The sequence below is a fragment of the Triturus cristatus genome, chromosome 1_1 (assembly GCF_964204655.1).
Source record: "Triturus cristatus chromosome 1_1, aTriCri1.1, whole genome shotgun sequence".
Classification (NCBI taxonomy): Eukaryota; Metazoa; Chordata; class Amphibia; order Caudata; family Salamandridae; genus Triturus; species Triturus cristatus.
This window is the reverse complement of record NC_140579.1, coordinates 1279876365-1279897590: the sequence shown is the minus strand read 5'-3', so window position 1 is coordinate 1279897590 and position 21226 is coordinate 1279876365. Positions and strand designations below refer to the sequence as shown.

The window sequence follows — 21226 nt, the reverse complement described above, 5'->3', positions numbered from 1 at the left end:
TCAAGCGAGGCGATAATAGGTAGCAGCGCCGAACTTAAGACCAGGAAAATCCTGGCCTTAAGGTGGCAAAACGAGGAGAAATGCTTCATTTCGCCTCGTTTTTGCATTTTCCATGTGTGCTGCCTTGTGCAGCACACATGGAAAAAGCAAAATGAGAAGGTTTGCTTGGCACTTCCGAAGTGGCGATGAGGTGTTAAGCCAAGGAGGGTAATGCCTCTCACCGTCACTTCCTATATAATATGCTGCAATGTTGCAATCTAAAACTATTAGTCACACTGCTCAGCCCTTATGAACCGCACTTATTTGTGACGAAACAGGAATGCACACCATATTTATCTTATAGTAATGACTTTATTTCCAAATTCACATTTACAGCAACAATCCGTGTAAACCAGTTGTTAAAACACACAATACAATATGTACATTCACAGAACTTGAGGCTAAGGTACATTAAGTTTATACAGGTTTTCCTTTAGGTAAAACGTAAAAATGGAAACACAAGAGGAAATGTTGGGCTTGCGAGTGGCATAGCTATCCTTCTTAATTTAAAGGCGTGTATCTGAAGTAGCACTCACTTAGTGTCAGTTTTAACCCCATCAAACTAAAATGCATCCCACCAACAAAAGTCTGCCATGAGTACTTCTTAACGTGTTTTTATGTCAATGAGCACTGAACTAAACACAATGAAACACGTGATGCTGAAACAACAAAATATTTCACCCTAATTGATTTTTTCAAGAACAAAAATATTATTTACATTATAAAATTTTCAGTTTGAAGCGTTTGTTTAAATCAACAAAGATTGTAGAGACAAGATTTCTACCAAGGAGCCGTGCCTGCCATACATGCCTTTCTTACATGCATATTAAAAATTGATTAAATGGACAAGTAAAAAAATGTATGCTCAAATAGTTTGACCATTATTATGCCATTTTGGGGGGTTTCTGAATATAAACAAAAAATAAAAGGGTTAAAAATGGTCTTGCTGCCTTTTCCAACAGCTTCTCCCACGAGTTTGGGATACAATACCATTTACTAGGACAACAAACATACACCAGGTTCATACAATCCTAGAACTACACAAAGCCACAACGGACTTGAACAGTCTTTAAAAATACAGTTATTTTACAATCAGATAGTCAAAAGAAAGCAGCAGCTATTCTTTTACTGAACATCTTCAAAAATGGGTACAGGAAGGACTCCCTCTTTGACTGACACCGACATTTTCAAACTGCATTTAGCATTTCCCTGAACTTTATGGACTTCAGGAAGTAGCAGAAAAATTATTGGGGCTACATAAACAAAATCAAAATTGTTTAATTTCAAGATATATAATCACCACAGGAATGGGTGCTTGCCCATCTCAGGAGTTACTATTGCTGGACATTTTCAGATTTACTAGGATTTGCTAAATAGACTTCTAAAAAGTGTCAAGACCACCCCTTCACTTATGCTAATTCTTAACTCATTAAGAGTTGTGTTGAAAAACATTTGGAAGTCAATAAATGATATTTACTGAAACATATTTGAATTTTTAAAGTATTTTACAGGCTGTTCCACGATAAATCTTAAAAATTGAGTAGAACACACCCTAACCTTGATTCTGTGAGGAGGAACAATTCAGATAAGATACTACTTGTAAGTAAGTAATGCGTCCATTACTGCTCTGGAACATGTTCTTTTTTCTGCTGACGCAGTATGTTTTGTAGGAAGTGGCAAGTATTCAAGGTCACAGAATCCTCATTACATACCATCTGCTCTGTACATGACTGCAGGAATGTCGTCTGGAGGCACTCTTTTTTTATCCAAAAGAGTGTCTTGTGAGAATACCTTTTATGTTAAGTTTTGCTGTAGTTCCTTATGAACTCAACATGGATAATGTGAAGATTCAGGACAATTTACTAAACAACTGGGATGCTATATCATTTTAAAGGCTCAAGGACACATTAAATCAGTAAGCGGGTGTGGAAATAGACTATGATTACAGAATGAGAAAATCACAAGCGGGAAAATCAGTATTAAAACTACAGTAAACAGCAGTGTTTTTAGTTAACAAAAATGTTGGGTTCTCAGCATTTTCAAAATTAAAGTATTATATCCCACTAAAACAACGAAAATGTAAATGTGTGGATTAATATTGCATTTTGGGCAAGCTCATGCCCATTCCCAATGAAAATCGAAAGGAATTTAGGAAATGGATTAATATTGCATTTATGGCAAGCTCAAGCCCAATCCCAATTAAAACCTAAGTTCAAGATCCCACAACCAGAATATAAATTCTAGCTATTTAGGTCGATGACCCCATATCTTCAATGAAACTGCACCACTTGCACTGGAAAACATTTCTCAGTGACATGTTCAATTACTTTTCATGGTAGTAAACCTCTTAGAAATTAGCTAGAGGAATGCATTAGACAAATAATTAGAACATTTTCAGAACACATTGGATTTGAAACATTTGAGTCTTCACAAGATTCGACCTTTTTCTGAGAACGATAATTTAATGTGTCTGAAAAAGCAGTCTGGTTAAAATGTATCAAACATTCTACAGGCGTACACATCGGGAACCCTTTAATTAAATTCTAAAATGATTGCATGTTGTTGTGCCTTTCAAATACTTCCGGCAAAGAATCACAAAGTGGCAAATAAGACACACCACACACTTTGAAAATACTGACACGGTTACCAAAAATAACCATATTCCAAATCTTTCATGTCAGTCAAACAGGGGATTCTACCCCCAAAAATATTTTTTATGTGTCGCCATACTACCAAAAGCAGCAACATATTTTAGTCTACTGTTTTTCTACTGCTTTGTAGAACAGAAGGAATAATAAAAATTATAGTAACTACCGTAAGTTATTAAGCAATGCAAACAGCACATAAAAGCACTTTAAAAAAATGTACGTCTTTATACAGTGCTAAAGTACCCTCCTACTTTAAATTTGTGTTTTTCTTTTCTTCCTAAAAAGGTTTTTTTCTAACTAAGGATGTTGTGCGTCTATACTTCATGGTGCGAGAAGATCCATGCACGATATTTTGCGGGTTGGCGGAGCAGATATAATATCATTCAGATACTGACATGCCTTCTTTCCATTCCTTTTTTTACTACAAACACTCCCAAACTCTAAAATGTAAAACCCAAAAAGAAATTATAATAATGGTTCTCCAAGAATAAACGCTTTTTAGTCATCAACTGGTTTTCTTACACTAGACATGCAAAAATGCAGCAGTAATTACCTCAAAATAGGGTGGACTAGGGTGCAAGAGTTGGTAACCAAAACATGACTCTTATTTAAGAACCTGACTTTCGTTAATATACTGTTTTAAACAAATATATTGTCATGTAGGTGTGCCCCTAGCATATACCAGACACACATATCTGGAAACTAAAAGGATGTTAGGAAATAAGTAGAAAGCCTTACATTTATTGTATAAAAGGGCCAACCATATGTATGTTTTACAAGAATACAATCACAACAACTAATTCAAACTGGTGGTACGAGGTATACAGCATAATGTAATCAAGCTACAAAATACAGCCTTTTCTCTTCTGACTGGATCCAGGAGCATGATAGTCGGTCTAATAGATATGGCTCAAAGAACACATCTCAAATATTTCACTCATTTGAGGCCTATTGTGTGACGTACTCGAATCCTATCCACCGATTATTTGCTCTTTAACGACCGATCATTTGCTCAGAGTCCAACCTCATTAAACCACTGGGCCAATCATGTTGACTTCAGCAATCCTCCTTGTTGCTAATAAAAGTAGTTCTTGTAAAACACCCTTTATCCAAATATGCTCTTAAACAATGTTAATATTAAGTCATAAAACACATTTTCAACAATAATCTGACATGTATGTAGAGTGACTGGGCGAATCATCTTCTGTGGGATGTGACAACACGAGTAATGCTCTTTTTCAAATCATAACATGTCCAGTTGTTCTTAACAAATGTAAGACAATAAATTAATCATATAGTAGGAGTTCATACTCTACCAAATCAATTTGCCATATTTTAACATGGTTGTGCCTTATATCTGCTACTAAAAGTGTGTTCTTACTCTACCAACCTCGGAAGCAAAAAAAGCTGTTTAATGCCACTGGTTTATAAATCTACTAACTTCAGGGTTAGATGCATTTTATTATGGATCTCTTAAGCAGCTGCTATCGATACTCAAGTCACAAAGTCAATATCTAAATAGATTCTAACTTGGTGATTTTTAGAGGTCATCAATAGAGTTCTGAACATTGGGGAATAAGGAGCAAATTAAACCTCATATCTAACATTATTAGAAATATCATACCTTGGTAATTTTGGATCACAGACAGGCAGGTCCAATTGCACAACATGCACAAGGTATGTAGAATATTAATTTAAACCCATTCAATTTATTACGAGATAACTGCCTGGAAGCATGACTGACTCTGGAATGTTTCCCAGGCTTCTGGAAAGCCATTACCACCTGGCTGTTCTCTATGTAGTTTTTCACCTCGGTCTCATAGTGTTGCACACAGAACTAACACGTCATTGGATGAATGTTGTACTAAGAAAAAACAGAACATAACTTTAAAGTATCCATAAAATATTTCCCAGTGCTACTGCCTTGGGTTCAGTTGCAAAACACATTCCCTTACATAGAATAAGAGAGGTATATTTTGACAATGCAGAACTTTCATTAGAATTTAAATTAGTCTAAATTGTTGTCATTGGTATTCTGTTCACCTACAATAAATACCAATTTTATGTAATCAATATTTCTTTAGCCTTCCAGCACGTTTCTACATACAAATGTTCCACTTGTGGATTTTTTTTCAATCTTTTACTTTGGTGCTGCCTTTGATAGATTTTAGCCCTAGAGTTTTCAACCTAGGTTTGGCAGAAAAATACACATTTTCAACCATTTCAGAGAAGTGTTTATTGATGAGTAGATCACTATTGCAGAGAACAATAGATAAATAAACTTGTAGTCTGCTACAAAGGACTCTCTGAATTAGTCAAACCAGTGTAGCAACAGTGAACATATTAAAGTAAACTGGGCTTCATTTAAAAATATTTGAGTGGACTTTCAATCTCCATTTAGTGGGCGGAAACCCTATACCACACTTGGGGGGAAAGGTGCACTGTTTTTACAAAGGGACACCAGAGCAGCCGGAGTTTCAACTCCTGAAGAATCTACCTCCACCATGGGAAGTTTTGTGACCGCTATTCCACCATGCCCCTGGAGCTGCTGTCCCCATATGTGAAGCTACATTGTTGGCAGCCACATTCCAAATGATACTGAAGTGCGGAGAAAACTTACCACCACATATTGAACACACGAATAGTTGTTCCAAAGAAGGACTACCATGCGAATACAGTCTTATCTTGCCAATGATGCCACCTAAAATGATGTAGGACTGCTTACACTAAATAGGGTAGCTGTTAGCCTAAAAAGTGGGTCGTCTCGCACCAAGGCCTGACAGCCCCAATGGTGGTGCTGTGGAAGCTCTGAATCATGTCTATCACCCTTCTGTTGAGCTCATAACACCAAAGGGGTGGAAAGAAATGTATTATCTAAAAATACCTGCTTAGCCTGTAGTGTTAGGTCTGAAATCACACATCTGTTCAGATGAAAACACTGCCACGAAATCCCAATCAAAGGCCCAGATTAAGATGAAACAGTTTTAGCATGCAGAATAAGATGCATCAGTTGCAATGTTATATCCCTATGCAAGTAATATTATGCAGACTTTGCAAACTTTATTTTTTCCCAATGCAGTGCTCTGGTCACTCAGACGCTCTACAAACAAACATTTAGAGAATACTTTCAATGGCCTCAGTGGATACTCTCACTTCAAAAGATGGGATCAGGTCATGGAAGTTGAACCACTTCGAGACAATTCAGCACTGATGTAGGGCAATTATGTAACAGTTTTGAAGCAATATTTTCTCGAACCAACTGGTAGAAAATCAAAATTTTACACTAATTATTGGATCCAAATTAAATTTTTACCCTGGTTGTCAGTGCAAATAGCAATGCAAAGTTGCCCAACACCAGTGCAATTTATGTGATCCATCTCTTGGTGAACGGTGTCACAAGTATTAATAAAAAGTAGAGTAAGAGTATGTCTCTGTGATACTGACAATCATGTGCAGCTGAAAACAGGTGCATGATCTTTAGTCTACCAGAATATAATCTTTTTCAATGAAGATCTTCCACCCCAATTACCACATCTTGATATTAAAATTCCCAAAATAGCTTCTCAAATCTATTGGTCCGTGCTACTACCAGGAACGGTAATTGCATGTTTATTTTTGAGCAATGGTACTTTTAAGAACACTTCTCTCTTGGACTAGAAATTATTTTTCTATGTTTTGCAGAGGTTCAGTGACTTTTTTCTGTTGGAGTTTTTAGACTACAAATGATTTTTATATGTTTTGCAGCTGTTTAGTGAACTATTTAGAAAGTCGGCAAGGCAGATACTCTACCTTCGTACATATTGTGTACTGCCTAAAGAGGTATGCCCATTCAGCACAAAATCTTCTAGTAACAAAATGTCCCATCTATTTTTTGAGGCTATCTAGATACTGAGATATTTTCATTAACCCCTTCAGCGCGGCGGGAATTCCCCCGCGGTGCTGAAGGGTTCGAGCGCGGGCGGGGCCATGACGGAACCGTTCCGTCATGAGCACAGCGCAACCGATGCTCATGACGGAACCGTTCCGTCATGGGCATGGAAGGGGTTAAAACATATTTGAATATAACAAATATGTACCACATCGAAGGCCTGCTATATACCCTAAATGTCTGCATGTATAGATGGCCATTTTAATTTGGAAGCAATAGCTGCAGACAGTCCTGACATAATCAAGGACTGACAAACACAGCATATTATGGGTAGCAGCATGGAGCTCCCCCTCTATTTCTGGAGTGTGCAAGTTCTTTTTAGTTTGCACTTTTCCATTTTAACTCTCAAGTTACATATCCCTGGCTATCAAATGTATTTTCCAAAATTAGCATCGGGTTCACAAACCTACTTATGAGAATGACAGTACTGTAACTCTAGCATCGTCTGGCTGGTGATGCATATCAGAATTGATCACCCTAACTCACATTTAGTTTTTGCGTAGGCATAAGCAAAGCTGTCCACCTATGTGTTAAATGGCAATCCAAGACAAAGTGTTTTTAAAACATGTGAAAGAAGGTTCTGACCATGAGCTGGTATAGAAAACTACTAAAACTAGTGCTTTAATGCATTGTATCCAAGCATGGTCATTGTGTAGATAAGCGCAAAGTATAATTCCAAAGGAAATAAGGTAACACTATTGCAAGAGTTACATCAACACATAAATAATAACTATAAAAGATGCTACAAAAACAATGCCTAGGTTTCAATTTCATGGGAGTTTGCAAGCAAAACATCTTGTAGATAGTACAGAAAGGTAACTGCTCTTGTAATGTGATTTCCCTTTATAAGTAAGGAATAAACGTGATGTCTTTCTAGCACGAATTAGGGAAAATGTGCATGTCTAAGGAACAGTCTGATAACTTCTAATTAAAAGTGTAATGGTTTATTTCACCTGTTCCACAATACTTTTACAAATAGACTTTGTTAGACCTGGCACCTTGGCGTGGGTCTCCTTTCCATTTTTTCGCTGTTGCCTCATGTGTTTTTTTGCTGGTGGTAGTTGCTCAGGGCACTGTGCCACTGCTGTCCAGTGCCACAGTGCAAGTGCTCCCTATTGTAAATTGATGTATAATTTGTGATTCCATGATTGGTTGGTTTGGTTTACCTGTCAGACCCCAGTACAGTGCACCAGGAGTGCCCAGGGCTTGTAAATCCAAATGCTGCTGGTGGGCTTGCAGCACTGGTTGTGCCACCCACAGAAGCAGCCTGTAAAAGTGTGTCTAAGGTCTGCCATTGCAGAGCCTGCGTGAAGTCTGGTACTGTCATGCAGACTGGGCACCCACTTGCCAGTCCCTAAACCTTCCCTTTTCTTCATATCAAACACTCCTATGGTAGGCCCAAGGGCAGGGTGCATTGTAAGGATAAGGTAGGACATGCCCTGGTGTGTGTGGCATGTTCTAATAGTGAATTACAGCCATTTTCGTTTTTCACTATTGCAAGGCTACCTGTTCTCCATAGGCCAGAATGGGCAGTTTGGTTATTACATCTTATAATCTTAACTGACTCAGGGAACATGGTGGAAATTCGAATTTAGTATGCCTGTACTCAGAATGATAAAATACATCTTTTAGTGAAGTTGGTTTTAACATTCTGTGTTTGAAAATCCCACTTTTAGAAAGTAGGTATTTTCTTGCCTAACCATTCAAAGCTGCCTCTGCTAGGCTGTGTATTCCTTGTCTAGAGTTCGAGTGATAGGTGCTGGGGAATTCCAGGGGGCTGGGAAATTCCCGGAGACAGGGTGAGTCAGCACAGGGCTGAATAGCGAGATCTCCATGTAGATGGGTGGGACGAGTTCCACCTGGGACCTGAATAGGGCTGTGCTTTCCCTCCACAATGCTGGTTCCACCTTCTGTGGTGCGTCTGATGTCTCTGCCCTGCACTCTGAAAGGAAAGAAGGAGTCAGGTAAACAAAGTGCTCCAGGACTGACCAGAACCGTTTTGAACATGGCAAAGGCCCCTCTGCCCTCAGAGGACAAAGGATTTTGGGATATAAGTATTGGGACCCTGATTCCAAGAATTTAGATCACTTTGGGAAACAAGAAGAAACTCTGCTGAGGAGAGGAACCAAGAAGAAACTGAGGAGAGACTATCCCTGAAACTGGGGGATTGGTCTGCAGGGGTTGCCTACTGCCAAAGAGAGGAGAAAGCAACTTTGTGTGTACTTTTGCTCAACTTGTGGAGGATCTCCAAGGGCTTGGAAAAGAGCTTGCCTCCTGCTGAAGACTCAGGGACAACAGACTTCAACCACCAGCTCCCCAGAGTTCTTTGGAAGTGCCTGCTGCTGTTGTTGGGCCTTCTGTCGGAGCTGTTGTCGTCGCATCGCGTAAAGTGTGTCGCCGCTGCAAGCTGTCGCATCGAGCGGAAGCGTCTCGCAACGTCGGAGAAGAGTGTCGCCGCCAAGGCTGCTGTTGTCGCATCGAGTAAAGTGTGTCGCCGTTGCAGCGGACGCAACAAATCGAGTCTTCTCGCAACATCGGAGAAGCGTGCCGCATCTGGAAGATCTTCACGTCTTTATTTCTTTGCACCAAAATCTTCAACGCATCAACATCGTTGCAACACTTTCGTTGCCGTGCGTGTCGCATCTAAAAGGTACATTGACTTAAAGTGTCGCATTTAAGAACTAAAGAGAACTAAGCAAAATTCTACCATCTAAAGTAACAGTATTGTGTATTTTTGTCGTTTAATGGTCTTGTGGAAAATCTATATAAAGAAAAGTGGTGTCCATCTGTAGTGTTGTCACTTGATTACTGTATGTGTTCACAAATGCTTTACACACTGCCTCTGAGATAAGCCTGTCTGCTCATGCCAAGCTACCAAGGGAGTGAGCAGGGGTTATTTTAGGAGTGTACCCCCTTACCCTGACTAGAGGAGAGGGTCCCTATTTGTCAGAAGTGCATACCTGTGCCAACTAGAGACCCCCAAGTCTAACAGACTTCTTCAACTTTCTCAGCTTATTTATGATGTCTTACCACCTCTTGATTTACATTTACAATAAAAGGTGACACAATGCTTTTACTATAGATGATAAATACAAGAGTTTGAGCCTGGATGAAAGTCATTTTACTATACAATGCTTGCTGGCAATTGAAGGAAAATTAGAGTTTTATTTCTGTGTCCTAAAAACTCAATAAAAGATAACAGAAAATGTTACCTTTCTTGTCCTTCAGCAATAGCTGCTCTAGACCATATCTGCGGAATAACTTACATGATTAATGCAATCCACAAGTAGGATCCATTTAAAAGTGTTTTGGAGCAGAAAATGATACCATTGCAAGTCATTTTTGACACTTTCAAGCACAAAACAGCTACTCTCACAAACGTAGGAGGCAAATCTATTGTCCCCCAACCTCCCCCAATTCAGGTTTAGACTCAGTTCCAAAAGCAAGGTGCTCCACATCTATTTTCCCTAAAACCTTCAAGTACAATGACTTCCTGGTTATCAGCTATTTGGCTTCAACACAACTCCAGTCATTATGTCTTGATAAAAAGTATGAGTGTCTGGTGACTACACCAAATATCCCTTCAAACTTAAATCTAAGTTTCACCATTGATTAAAACCTCATTTCTCAATAGTTAAATACATTAAACCCCTGTGGTCACTAAATGAAGCGATACACATTTGTTTTTCAAAATTTGTTCTGTGGCCTGAGAATTGTTTATGTCCAGGAGCCAGCTGTAACGTAACTGTAAATCAGGTTAGATAAATAACCAGATAGGATATCCATAAGAAACAGCTGTAAAAGGAACAGAAATAGGAGAGATTACTTTTTCCATTACTTCTTTTTTTGCCTCTCTATAGAATAATTCTGGAAACAAGATCACAAGCCCTGCTTGGCAAGAGAAGCAGACACTTCATCAGATAATGTTGCAAGCTGTGGTGAGTCCACGATATTGATGCTTCCGGAGGAGGAGACATTGCTAAGGCGACGAGGGGAAGTATCACTTGAGAGGTTGGGGGACTTGTACACAATTTCAGCTCCATGGTCAGTCTTGGCTCTGGCATTTTCACGGAAGCTCAGCTTATGAGTTTCAATCTGTAAAAAGAATAGCAGAAAGTGAATTTCACCTCAGGCTCCGCCCTCTTTAATAATCCAGCTATGAAATAAATAAGTGACGGGGATGTTTCAATAAACAGTTATGCAGAATTAATGTATAATATCCCCATGAACTATAAGAGGATGTGAGGCACTCATACTTGCCATCTGCACATGGGAACATGAGTTCCATAAAGTGATTGCAACCCAATGAGTTTTCCTCTATTGATTGTATCATTAGATATCACCACAAAAGTAGGCCATAGGGTATAGTCTTGACAAGTTTTCACAACACAATAGGGAACTGCAGACATTACCCTTTTGCTTAAAGTTGTGGTGGCAAATAAAACCATGAAGCTGTCTTCCCAATGTTCTCAAATATTAACTTGTAGAATCTCGAATGTCTGTATTTATGTTGGCCATCATACCCACTTGAAGTGCATTATGCTCTTCCCATCAAGACGTTCCAAGAATGTAAAGCAAGTTTTAGTCTCACTGTAACTTTTTTTCAAGGGGGACTACCATATAGTGGGCAATGAAATTATCCACATGAGACTATATTTTGCATTAATACAGTCACAACAGAGTAACATGCAATCTATCGTTAGTATAATCTCCTCAGTATCCAACAGTAACAATTTGTAAGCAAAGCCAGAAATAGACACAACAGTTACGGCACAGAAAAACAAAACAGACATGGTGGAACACTGAATACATTAGGGGTTTAATTAATTAAAAGAACCCCAAATATCACTATAAATGAGTGCATGAAAACATGATTTCCTATTGAGAAAAAACTGTTATTTTCCCAATACCTTTGGCAAAACCTGATGTTTTTCATTTCTGTGAAATACTTTTAATACACAAATACACACACCACACTACACGACACGACATTACACGCTCTTTGTTATGTCCTTAATAAACATCCGATTTTCCTTCCAGATTGTGTGAAAAAAAGCTGATTTGTCTGTTTCAGATTCTCTTTTTGAGGAGGTCAAGCAATCGGGTATCCCCATCAGCTTTCCTTTTGGTTCCCCTACCTCACTTGTAGTATGGGGAAGATGGAAGAGCCATTGAATGCACTGCTGTCTATTGCAGAGGACCCGTCCCACCAAGAGTTGCATCAGAGGGGCCATCCTATCTAGGATGGACCGCTAACATCATTCCCATCAAGTCCTTTATGTCAGTGAAAATTCCAAGTACATGTAGACCGTATCTACATTATTTCCAAAGAAGGACCTCTGGTTTGATGTTTTCCTCTTTGAGCCATTTGGTGTTGAGGGGTAAGTTTGTTAGTGGATGGCCTACCAAATGTTAAAAGACCCTCTTACCCTGCGACTTTTTCGTACGTCTCCTATATTTTCTTACATTATATTTGAGAGTAGAGGTAGATTGTTACTAATGTATTATTCTTTAAAAAGTTGTGACTTTTCAGCTTTTTCTTAAAGCACAATATGGTACAGTTGATCTGATGGATACAGGGATTTTTAGGTCTGTGCCTCCAGTTGATGGTGTTCTAATTACGAGTGTGCTGAGAGCAACTGGAGGTAGTAAGTATGTCGGTCAGCTAGGCAGGGGCCCTGGTCATGATGGGCTTGTAGATGATGCATCTTGTTTTGAAGACAACAAATACTCCATCCAGAGACAGGAAAGGAAATGGGAAAAAAGTTTAACTCCTGATGATCTGTTGCTAGTGAACCAGCTTAGTTAGACAATCTATCTCTGCCTGGAGTAACCACGTGGGGAAAAGAGGAGTATTTCTTCTCCCAGTACCTGCGTAAAGAACCTAGGGCCAGATGTATGACCCATTTTAGCATGTGCAAACGGGTTTGCGACCTGTTCGCGCATGTAAAAATACCAATGGGCCATGTACAAACCCTATTTAGCAAGGTGCAATTTATGTGAGACTCGCTAAATAGGATTTGCGACTCTCTATTAGGAAGGGGTGTTCCAAGGGCGTCCCTTCCTAATAGAAACTCACTACCCTATGTAAGAATGTTTTGCGACCGCAATTGCAGTCGTAAAACACTCGCAATTAACTGCTCTCTTCAAGAGGGTGGTAAAGGACTTGCAAAAGGGAATGGGTCCCGAGGGGACCCCTTCCCCTTTGTGAATGCAGGGGAAACATTTTTTAGGGGCAGGCAGTGGTCCCAGGGACCACTACCTGCCCCTAAAAAATGAAACGAAAACGTTTCATTTTATTTTTTTAAATGCATCCTATCTTCCTTTAAGGAAAACAAGCTGCATTTAAAAAAAAAAAAGCTTTTCCCAATGGGGTCGCAAATTGCGAGTGCCTCATGAATATTGATGACGCCTGCAATTTGCGACCCCATTGTGAATCGCAAACAGTGTCTCAGACACGGTTGTACATGGCATTTTGCGACTCGCAATTAAGCGCAAATTGTGATGGTCGTACATTTGGCCCCTTAAACCTTGCCAATACATACATCGATTAGAGATTTTCTGATTAGAGAGTAGGTGGATGTGGAAAAAAAAAAACGTTTTAGATTCCTTCCTAGGCAGTATACTGTGAGGAATTTCAAAGAGAAATTCCCCGTAAATGTAAAAGTTGACTGAGGACAGGGTTGGACTCTAGCGGTAACAGTTTCTCAGAGGACAACATTTCATCAGATGCTACAGACAAGAAAGTAGAAGGCACTATCAAGAGAGCCTATTGAACATCCTAGTTTGCATTAATAGCAGGGACTTACACTACCTACATGATTCAATATTTGTTCCAGCCAGGAAAAGATTGCACTGCCAGACTCTCAGTGATGGAGCATCTTGTCAGACATTAGACATACCTTTTGAGAATCTTTGTGCAGCTGCTTCTGATCTGGCTTGGCAATTGCAGCTAGAAGGCATATTTGATGGGCTCATGGAGAGTAGACAATTCCCAGAAAGCACTTTTAAACTATCTTCCATTTGATGGGGCCAAACTATTTGGAGTGCTATTGGATGAATGGGTGAAGAAGTCTGTACAGGACCACAAATGTTTGGGCCTTAACCCTCTGCCTCGAAAAGGAAGATGTTTTGGTTATTGCCAAGAATTTGATTAAATCTCCTGAACAAAGCCTATCCCCCATTTTCTTATGGTGAAGAGACTTCAATTCATAGGGGTTTTCTTCACGACGGATGTGGGACACATGTTTTTGCCTCCAGCAAGACAGAGGTGTCGATTGAGGACCTTCTTCAGAGCCAAGAGCTCAAGTGAGCCAGTGGCTCATGGTCCAGGGGGACATAGCAGCTTCCTTGCTATTGGTCCTTGTGCACGACTTTATCTTTACTATTTGGTAATATCTTCTAGCACACTGGGATCCGAAAACAAAACTACAACCTGATCGTTCCCATTCCCTCTGAGGTAGCAAAGAAGATCCTTCCCATATAAATAATTGTATCTGCTATCGCCTCCCTACAAATGCCAGCAGTTTGGATTGTATTTGGGAGGTTGAAGGAATCTGGTGGAGGTGGTTTGGTGGTGTAGACAGATCACTCAGCCAATGGACTTTGGTCCAGATTGGAGCAGGTCAGCTCTTTCAATTGCAGGGAACGTGTGGTGGTTGACAGGGCCCTGCTGACTGTCGTTCTTTTTCTCCAGAACCAAGCCATCCATATACATATGGACAATCGAGTGGAAAAAAGCCTACGTGAACATTATGGGGCATAAAAGGGTTCCTCATTTAGCTCCCTTAGCAAAGCTTATTTGAACCTGGGTCGAAAGAGAATGTTATCTCTTTGACCGCAATTTATCTACTGGTGATGGGAAATGGGCATGCATAAGTGTTGAGCTGCACCTTCCTATCCCAGTTTCTATGACGTTTTGCCCTCTCTTGTTTTAGAAAATGTGAAGGGAGATGGGACGGCCTTGGTTTGACCTTTTTGCGCCCCTCCGAATGCTCTTCTCCCAACATTTTGTATAAAGAGTTTCATATGGCCCAAGGGTTTTCCTCCCTTTGAGTTACTCTGAAATTCCTTGGCAAAATCAAAGAGGAACAAGTGAAGGTTCTCCTGTTGGCTTCTTACTGGTCTTGCTGCCACTGGTTCCTCTACTCTCAACTGGCAATCCAGCCTTTTTGGATCTGTCCAATGTCAACATCTCCCCTGAATCTTACAGAGAAGACTCTCTGTTGCTTCTCCTTGGGGGTTTGAAGATTGAGAGGCAAAGATTAGAAGCATTAGGTTGTTCATCAGATGTAGCTTTGTCAATTTTAAGACTGTAGGAGAGATATTGAAGACATTTTGACACCTGGTGGATATCTAAGAACTGTAAGGCTTCTACCCATGATGGTTGTAATATTTTAGACTTTTTAAGAGATGTTTCTTTGCTTGGACTCACTGCTCCTACATTGCATAGTGAGTGGGAGACATCAGAGCGATTAGATGTCCTTCCATCTCTTGGTTTGACTTTCCTGCTTCCCATATCCTGAGGAGATTTCATGTGAAAATGCCTGAAGTGCATACAGTGCCTCTAGCTCTTTCCGTCTTAAAATGTTCCCCTTTCGAACCACTAGCTTTAAATGTTTCCGACTTTAAAAGTCTTTCTTCTAGTGGCCATTTCTTTGGGATGTAGACTAGTTGAAACTGGACAAGGGGAAACTGGAGCTCTTCTTTATTTCGAACCCTTCTTGACCTTTTTAGAAGATAAGGTGGTTCTGAGGCCTGACCCTATTTTCCTTCCTGAAATCGCCTCGTGTTTCCATATGTCTCAGGACCTAGAGTAGCCTGTATTCCTTCAATCTCCTTCCTCTGAGGAAGAAATGATTTGGCATTCATTAGATCATCACAGGGCTTTATCAGTATAAAACCTGAGAAGGTTTTCTTTTCGCCAAGCGGATTTCTTGTTTGTCGGCTTTGGCTTGATAAACAAGCATTTGCAATAGGTCTCGCATTTATAAGAGTTTGAGCTATTGGCATTGTAAAATTACAATGCCTTTTATTTAGGTTTTGGTTTTAAAACAAATAAAAGGCATTGTCATTTACAATGTCAGTAGCATAAACTCGCATAAAAGCAGTGTGCGGCGTGCAGCAGTGTGCAGCAGTGTGCAATGCAGCAGTGTGTGGCGTGCAGCAGTGTGTGGCGTGGTTTGTAAACAACAAGAAAAGCGGACATCAAAGGAAGGGTGGGAGGGAACGAGCATATGGGGTGTGAGTTATAACGAAAGTTAATTGTTGTAAGAGGGGATGCAGGAAGTGAGGCAGAGCGTGCGCTGGCGAAAGCAGTCTGCTGCTTTCAAGTCCGATGCTAGATGCCAGCTTCGCGCTTGAATGCCTCACATGCACTGCCCATAAACCGCATTCCTAAGGTCTTGTGCCCCTTACTAAATCTCTCTGAATGCGTGAGGCGGCGCACGCGCAGGAAGTAGCTGGTGGCAAATGGAATGCGCGTGGTTGTGCGCGTAACCGCCACCCGATCCGCCTGGGAAGCCTTCGGGAGCATTTTCTGAAGCCCCTACATAAGTCTCGCTGCGCGATCGCTTACGCGATAGCCAGGCGAGACCTAAAAAGGGTCATAATCCTTGTACTGCCACCATGAGTAGGAGGGTTACAAAGTTGCCAATTCATGGTGGCGTATAACCCAACTTGTTTTGGCAGAAAGGCCTGCTCATGGGTTTCAGTCAACAAACCAATAGTGTGCAAGTAGCGGTCAGTGACTAACATAAACAAAGTACAAGCAGACGGTTAGCCTGCTATCCAGAAGACTGGTGTTAATTGGTTGCCATGTTGATCACGTAATGGCAATCACCTCAATAATATAAGACTTGTGTGTTTGCATCAATTAATACACAAAGGATATATCTATTTACAAGACAAGTGCAAATTGAAAATTATACATAAATGTATAATTTGATAAAGACCAAAGAAACTAACCATGTCAGTGAGCATATGTTGGATAACACGATCGCCTATAGAGGGCACCATCTTAGAATGGGAAAATCTCCATGTTATACCGGTCAAATAGCTCATGAATGTGATTAACACCATGTCTGTCCTATAATGTTAAAATGAAAACAATAACAAATGGACATGTCTACAAATTAGAGGTGATCATTGTCATAGAATTGCCCAAGTAGCTTTGTTATTGTAACCCCTCTTTTTTATTAGGTAGTATCAAAATAATTTTGAAATGGATACAAATCAATCACGCGATTCAAACAATACAATATATTCAAAATTCATAAAATACAACAAAATTATCTGGTTCACCATAAAGTTAATCTCTGCAGAACATAACAGCATGACGAATGACAATACAGAAACAAAGAAAAAGAGACAAGCTATGTATCAAAAACAGGCCAGATCTTATGAAATTGTGCAATCAATTGATTCCTAGACACATATAAAAATTCGAATTGTGCAATCAATTGATTCCTAGACACATATAAAAATTCAAACATTCTGACACATTGTAGTTTGGAATGCCTCTGATCCATAGAAGGTATTTTGGTCAATTTCCAGCATTGTAATTCAAGAGATCGAGCGATGGCGATGGCCACAAATATAAATTGCTAGTCTGAGTAAGTAAGGTCAATACTGTTAGCTGCATATACAAATAAGACAATATAGGGATCAGGAACAATGTTTTTTCCTAGCCTGCCAATAATAAATACAAAAAATGTATCCTAAAAGTTAAGCAATACAGAGCAGGCATCAAAAACATGAAGTGAATCACCTATGGAGTCAGATTCACAGGTGAAACATTTTGAACACATTGCCGGAAACAGCTTATGTAAAACGTAGGGTGAATAGAAGAGCATTCGTATAGACAAAAATATCTTTCTTGCACACAGCAATTTATGTCCCATTTGGTAAATCTTCTATCATTACACAGGAGTTATGCTACAATTTGTAGTTAATTTAAAATCTTGTCCAAGAACTTGAGGATAACCAACAGGTATAGACTCTGATACAAGCTGCCTACGTAGCTTATTTTTAAAAAACAATTTGAGTATCAACTTGTCCACATCATTTATTTCGGAGGGGTATTTCTTAAAAAACCTACTAATCTGAGTAAAGCTAAATCACACGAGCAAATTAAACTCAGGGGAATTACAGTAAATCTGTTCCAAGGTTTTCCACAAGTGATTGAATATAAAATCTTTTTTTTTTTTAATATTTTTTTATTGACAACACAAATAGTACTATCTGCTAATCTTCGGTTTTTGTACTAACATATACATTTGATAACAAATAGGCCATACACAAACAAATAAAGGCGTAAAAAAGTAAAAAGGGTTAAAGAAAAGTTCCCCAAATTTTATCACATTTATTCATAGATTTCAATCCCCTCGTTTTAGCAATGGCACGCTCCATAGTGTACATTTTATTAATCAAAAACCACCATTCCAAAATATGTGGGGGTTTCTGGGAGATCCATGCCCTAGCAATGGTCAGTCGAGCACAAGAAAATAGTACAGTTAATAAATCTGTGTGGGCCATTTATAGATTGTACATCTAATAATACCGATAACGGCGAGGGAGAACCAAATATGATTTGTTTTTGCGATAAGATATTTTCGAATCCAGTCCAGAACTCGTGCAAGACTAGACATGAAAAAAATATATGAGTAATATCAGCCGCCACTAGATCACATTTGGGGCACTTAGAGCGTGGGCTTGATGAAGAGTTTTGAGACCAATTAGAAATTCTGAACGGCGTATAATATAAAAAGCAAATGGTTTTGTATAGCTGAATCCTCAGACTCGAAGATTGTACCACTTTGTTAATATTGCAGAGTGACGCCGAGATTTTAGTAGCGGTTATATTAATCCCTAGTCTAGATGTCCATTTCAGAGCAATTTTTGGACAGTTGTCCTCTTTGAAATTATTTAAACATTTGTACCCCTTGCTAATTAATGATTTCCGATTCTCCAAATAAAAGCACGTCCATAAATCTGAGTCCGAAATTTGAATGATTTTCATCTTACAAATCAAGTAGTCTCTAATTTGCATATATTTGAATCGCATAGATTCAGTTAAATTAAAGAAAAGTTTAAGTGTTGTAAAATTGAAAAATCCCTGATTTCTATAAAGATCCCCCAAAAAAATAATTCCTAGATTGGCCCAGACGGTCCCAAGTCCATCATTAAAATATTCCTGGTAGCCCAGGATTGCCCCACAAAGAAAGCTTTGAGTGAAAAAAAGAAGTCTTACATGTAATTAATAAAGATTTCCAAATAGCAACTGCCTCTCTCGCAGTCTTAAACTTAACCCTCTTGAAATAATTAGGGTCATTTACTCTTGCAAGAAATCGGTTAGAATCATTGCCTAACATAAATTGGTGGTAATAGTATTGACTATTAGGATAGAATAAACTACGAAGACGGCCAAAAAATGTTGCCAGAAAATATAATTTGAAATCAGGGAAGTTTAAGCCGCCTTTGTCGGTTGGTAATTTAAGCAGAGCAAGCGATCTTCTCGCTTTCTTGTACCCCCAAATATAGCTGCTTAAAATCCCGTCTAATTTCTTTAAAAAAGAATTATTAACACGTAAGGGTATAGACCTAAATAAATACAGAAATTTTGGCAAAATCTTCATTTTAATTAAGTTAATCCGGCCTATAAGACTTAAAGGTATTTTATGCCATTTTTTAAATAGGCCAGCTACTTCTTTCAATAAGGCATCATAGTTGAGGGTGTTTAGGTCGCTTATTTTAGCTGATATCTTGACACCTAAATATGTCGCCACCCGACAAGTACCTTGGACAAAAGTCAATGGTTTGTAGTTTAGTATGACCTGTGTTTTACTTAAATTTAATTTGTATCCTGAGATTAAACCAAAAACATTAGATTCCTTAATTATCGTTATAAGAGCTTTTTCTACATCAGTGGAGTATATGGCAATTTCATTGGCGTAGGCAGTGATTTTCAAAGAGTTAGAGCCGGATTCCAGTGGGATAATATGAGGTTGAGTTATTAATGAATTTATAAACGGTTCCATGGAAAGTGCGAAGAGCAGGGGTGAAAGCGGGCACCCCTGCCGCGTGCCCCTAAGTATTTTAAAACCTGGGGAAATCATGCCTGAATAACTAATTTTAGCCGTTGGGGAATCATATAGGGCCTGTATCCATCTTAGATATTGACCATTGAAGCCGTATGCCCTCATTATGGCCCAGAGGTAATCCCACCCGACTCGGTCTTTTCAGCATCTAAAAGTATCATACCGAGTCGGGTGGAATTGACCGTTGCTACGTCAAAAGCGGTGATTGCCATATTAACATGGGCGGTAGTGTCCCGGCCGGTAATAAATCCATGTTGTTGTGGATTGACCAGCTCCGGCATATAGGGAGCCAATCGAAGTGCAAGAATTTTGGAAAATATTTTAGCGCCTACATTGATTAATGAAATAGGCCTGTAGGAGCCACATTCCTCAGCAGGTTTGTTTTTTTTCAGAAAAAAGACTATTTTAGCAGAATTCCAAGAGTTTGGAGCCTTCCCTGTTTGATCAATCGAGTTAATTACTGAGCAAAAAAGGGGAAGTATTTCATCCATACAAATTTTTATAAAATTCTATAGGAAGTGTGTCTTCTCCTGCAGGATTCAATATAAAATCACTAGTAAGTTTGAAGCACAATTCGTTCCAGCTCTGGATAGTAGTTTGGGATGTCTGTAACCCTAAACTTGCACAGTCCTTCAAACACAAAACAAGAATGGCAATTTGGAATCTTAAATTCCTGGCAGATCTGATTTATTCCAAACTCAATTATATGTAATATCTTATGTCTGGTTCTTTTGGGAAATTTGGCTGTTTAAAAAAAAAAATAATAAAGAGGGACGGTAACTGGGTCTCTGCTTCCTTAATTATATTATTAAAAAGAAAATTATCATTAAAAACATCATTACTGAGCCAAACTAAATGCTCTAAAAATAGGCATGGTAAGAAAATCTACAATGGGGTCCGGCTAAACCCTTATGTTACTAATTTGGATATAACGTTTGGAGTTGAATATGAGAATGTTCATCACACCTAAGAAATTTTCTTAGTAATGTATCTATTTCGTGAAATAAGGATTGATTAAATTTGATAGGAACATTGGTAAATATAAATGAAAAAAAGAGGAAAAATCAGCATCTTAACGTAACTCCTGTTAAAGATCAAGGCAATGACTACCATTGAAACAAAATTTACCGAACCTTATTTAGTGTAGCAGTACAGTTTACGAAAAACAAATCAGAAAAATTTGAAGTATAAATACCCACAATAAGATTTGACATGTTGAAACAGTTGCCCACAAATTTAACCTAGAAGATCCACCCCAGAAGCATTAAATAGTAGAATATCTGATTTTGAATGGCAGATTTTATACCCATCAACCATAGTGAAGTCATGGGTACTACTGATGCCTTTTGAATATTTTGTTGACTTGCAGAATGATAAGTGTATGATATCATCAGCAAAAAGTTTTAATTTGGAGACACCCGTCAGGAGAGGACTAATAGCGCTGTCCTTTCGTAATAGGCAAGCAAGGGTTCTTATAAAGAATGTAAATAATATCGACGGCATAGGACACTCCT

General features: G+C 39.0%; 1 protein-coding gene across 4 annotated transcripts in view; it reads right to left on the bottom strand.

The window, feature by feature from the left end:
• Positions 1-331: 331 nt before the first annotated feature.
• The window catches only part of LOC146871954 (microtubule-associated protein tau-like), a 1902682-nt gene continuing 1881787 nt past the window's right edge, over positions 332-21226 (bottom strand). For all 4 annotated transcript variants that reach the window (XM_085652462.1, XM_085652435.1, XM_085652443.1 and 1 more), the window contains one exon: positions 332-10710. In XM_085652462.1, coding sequence (XP_085508588.1) covers positions 10495-10710 — 216 coding nt within the window. In that variant the 3' untranslated portion in view covers positions 332-10494. The remainder of the gene's footprint in view (positions 10711-21226) is intronic.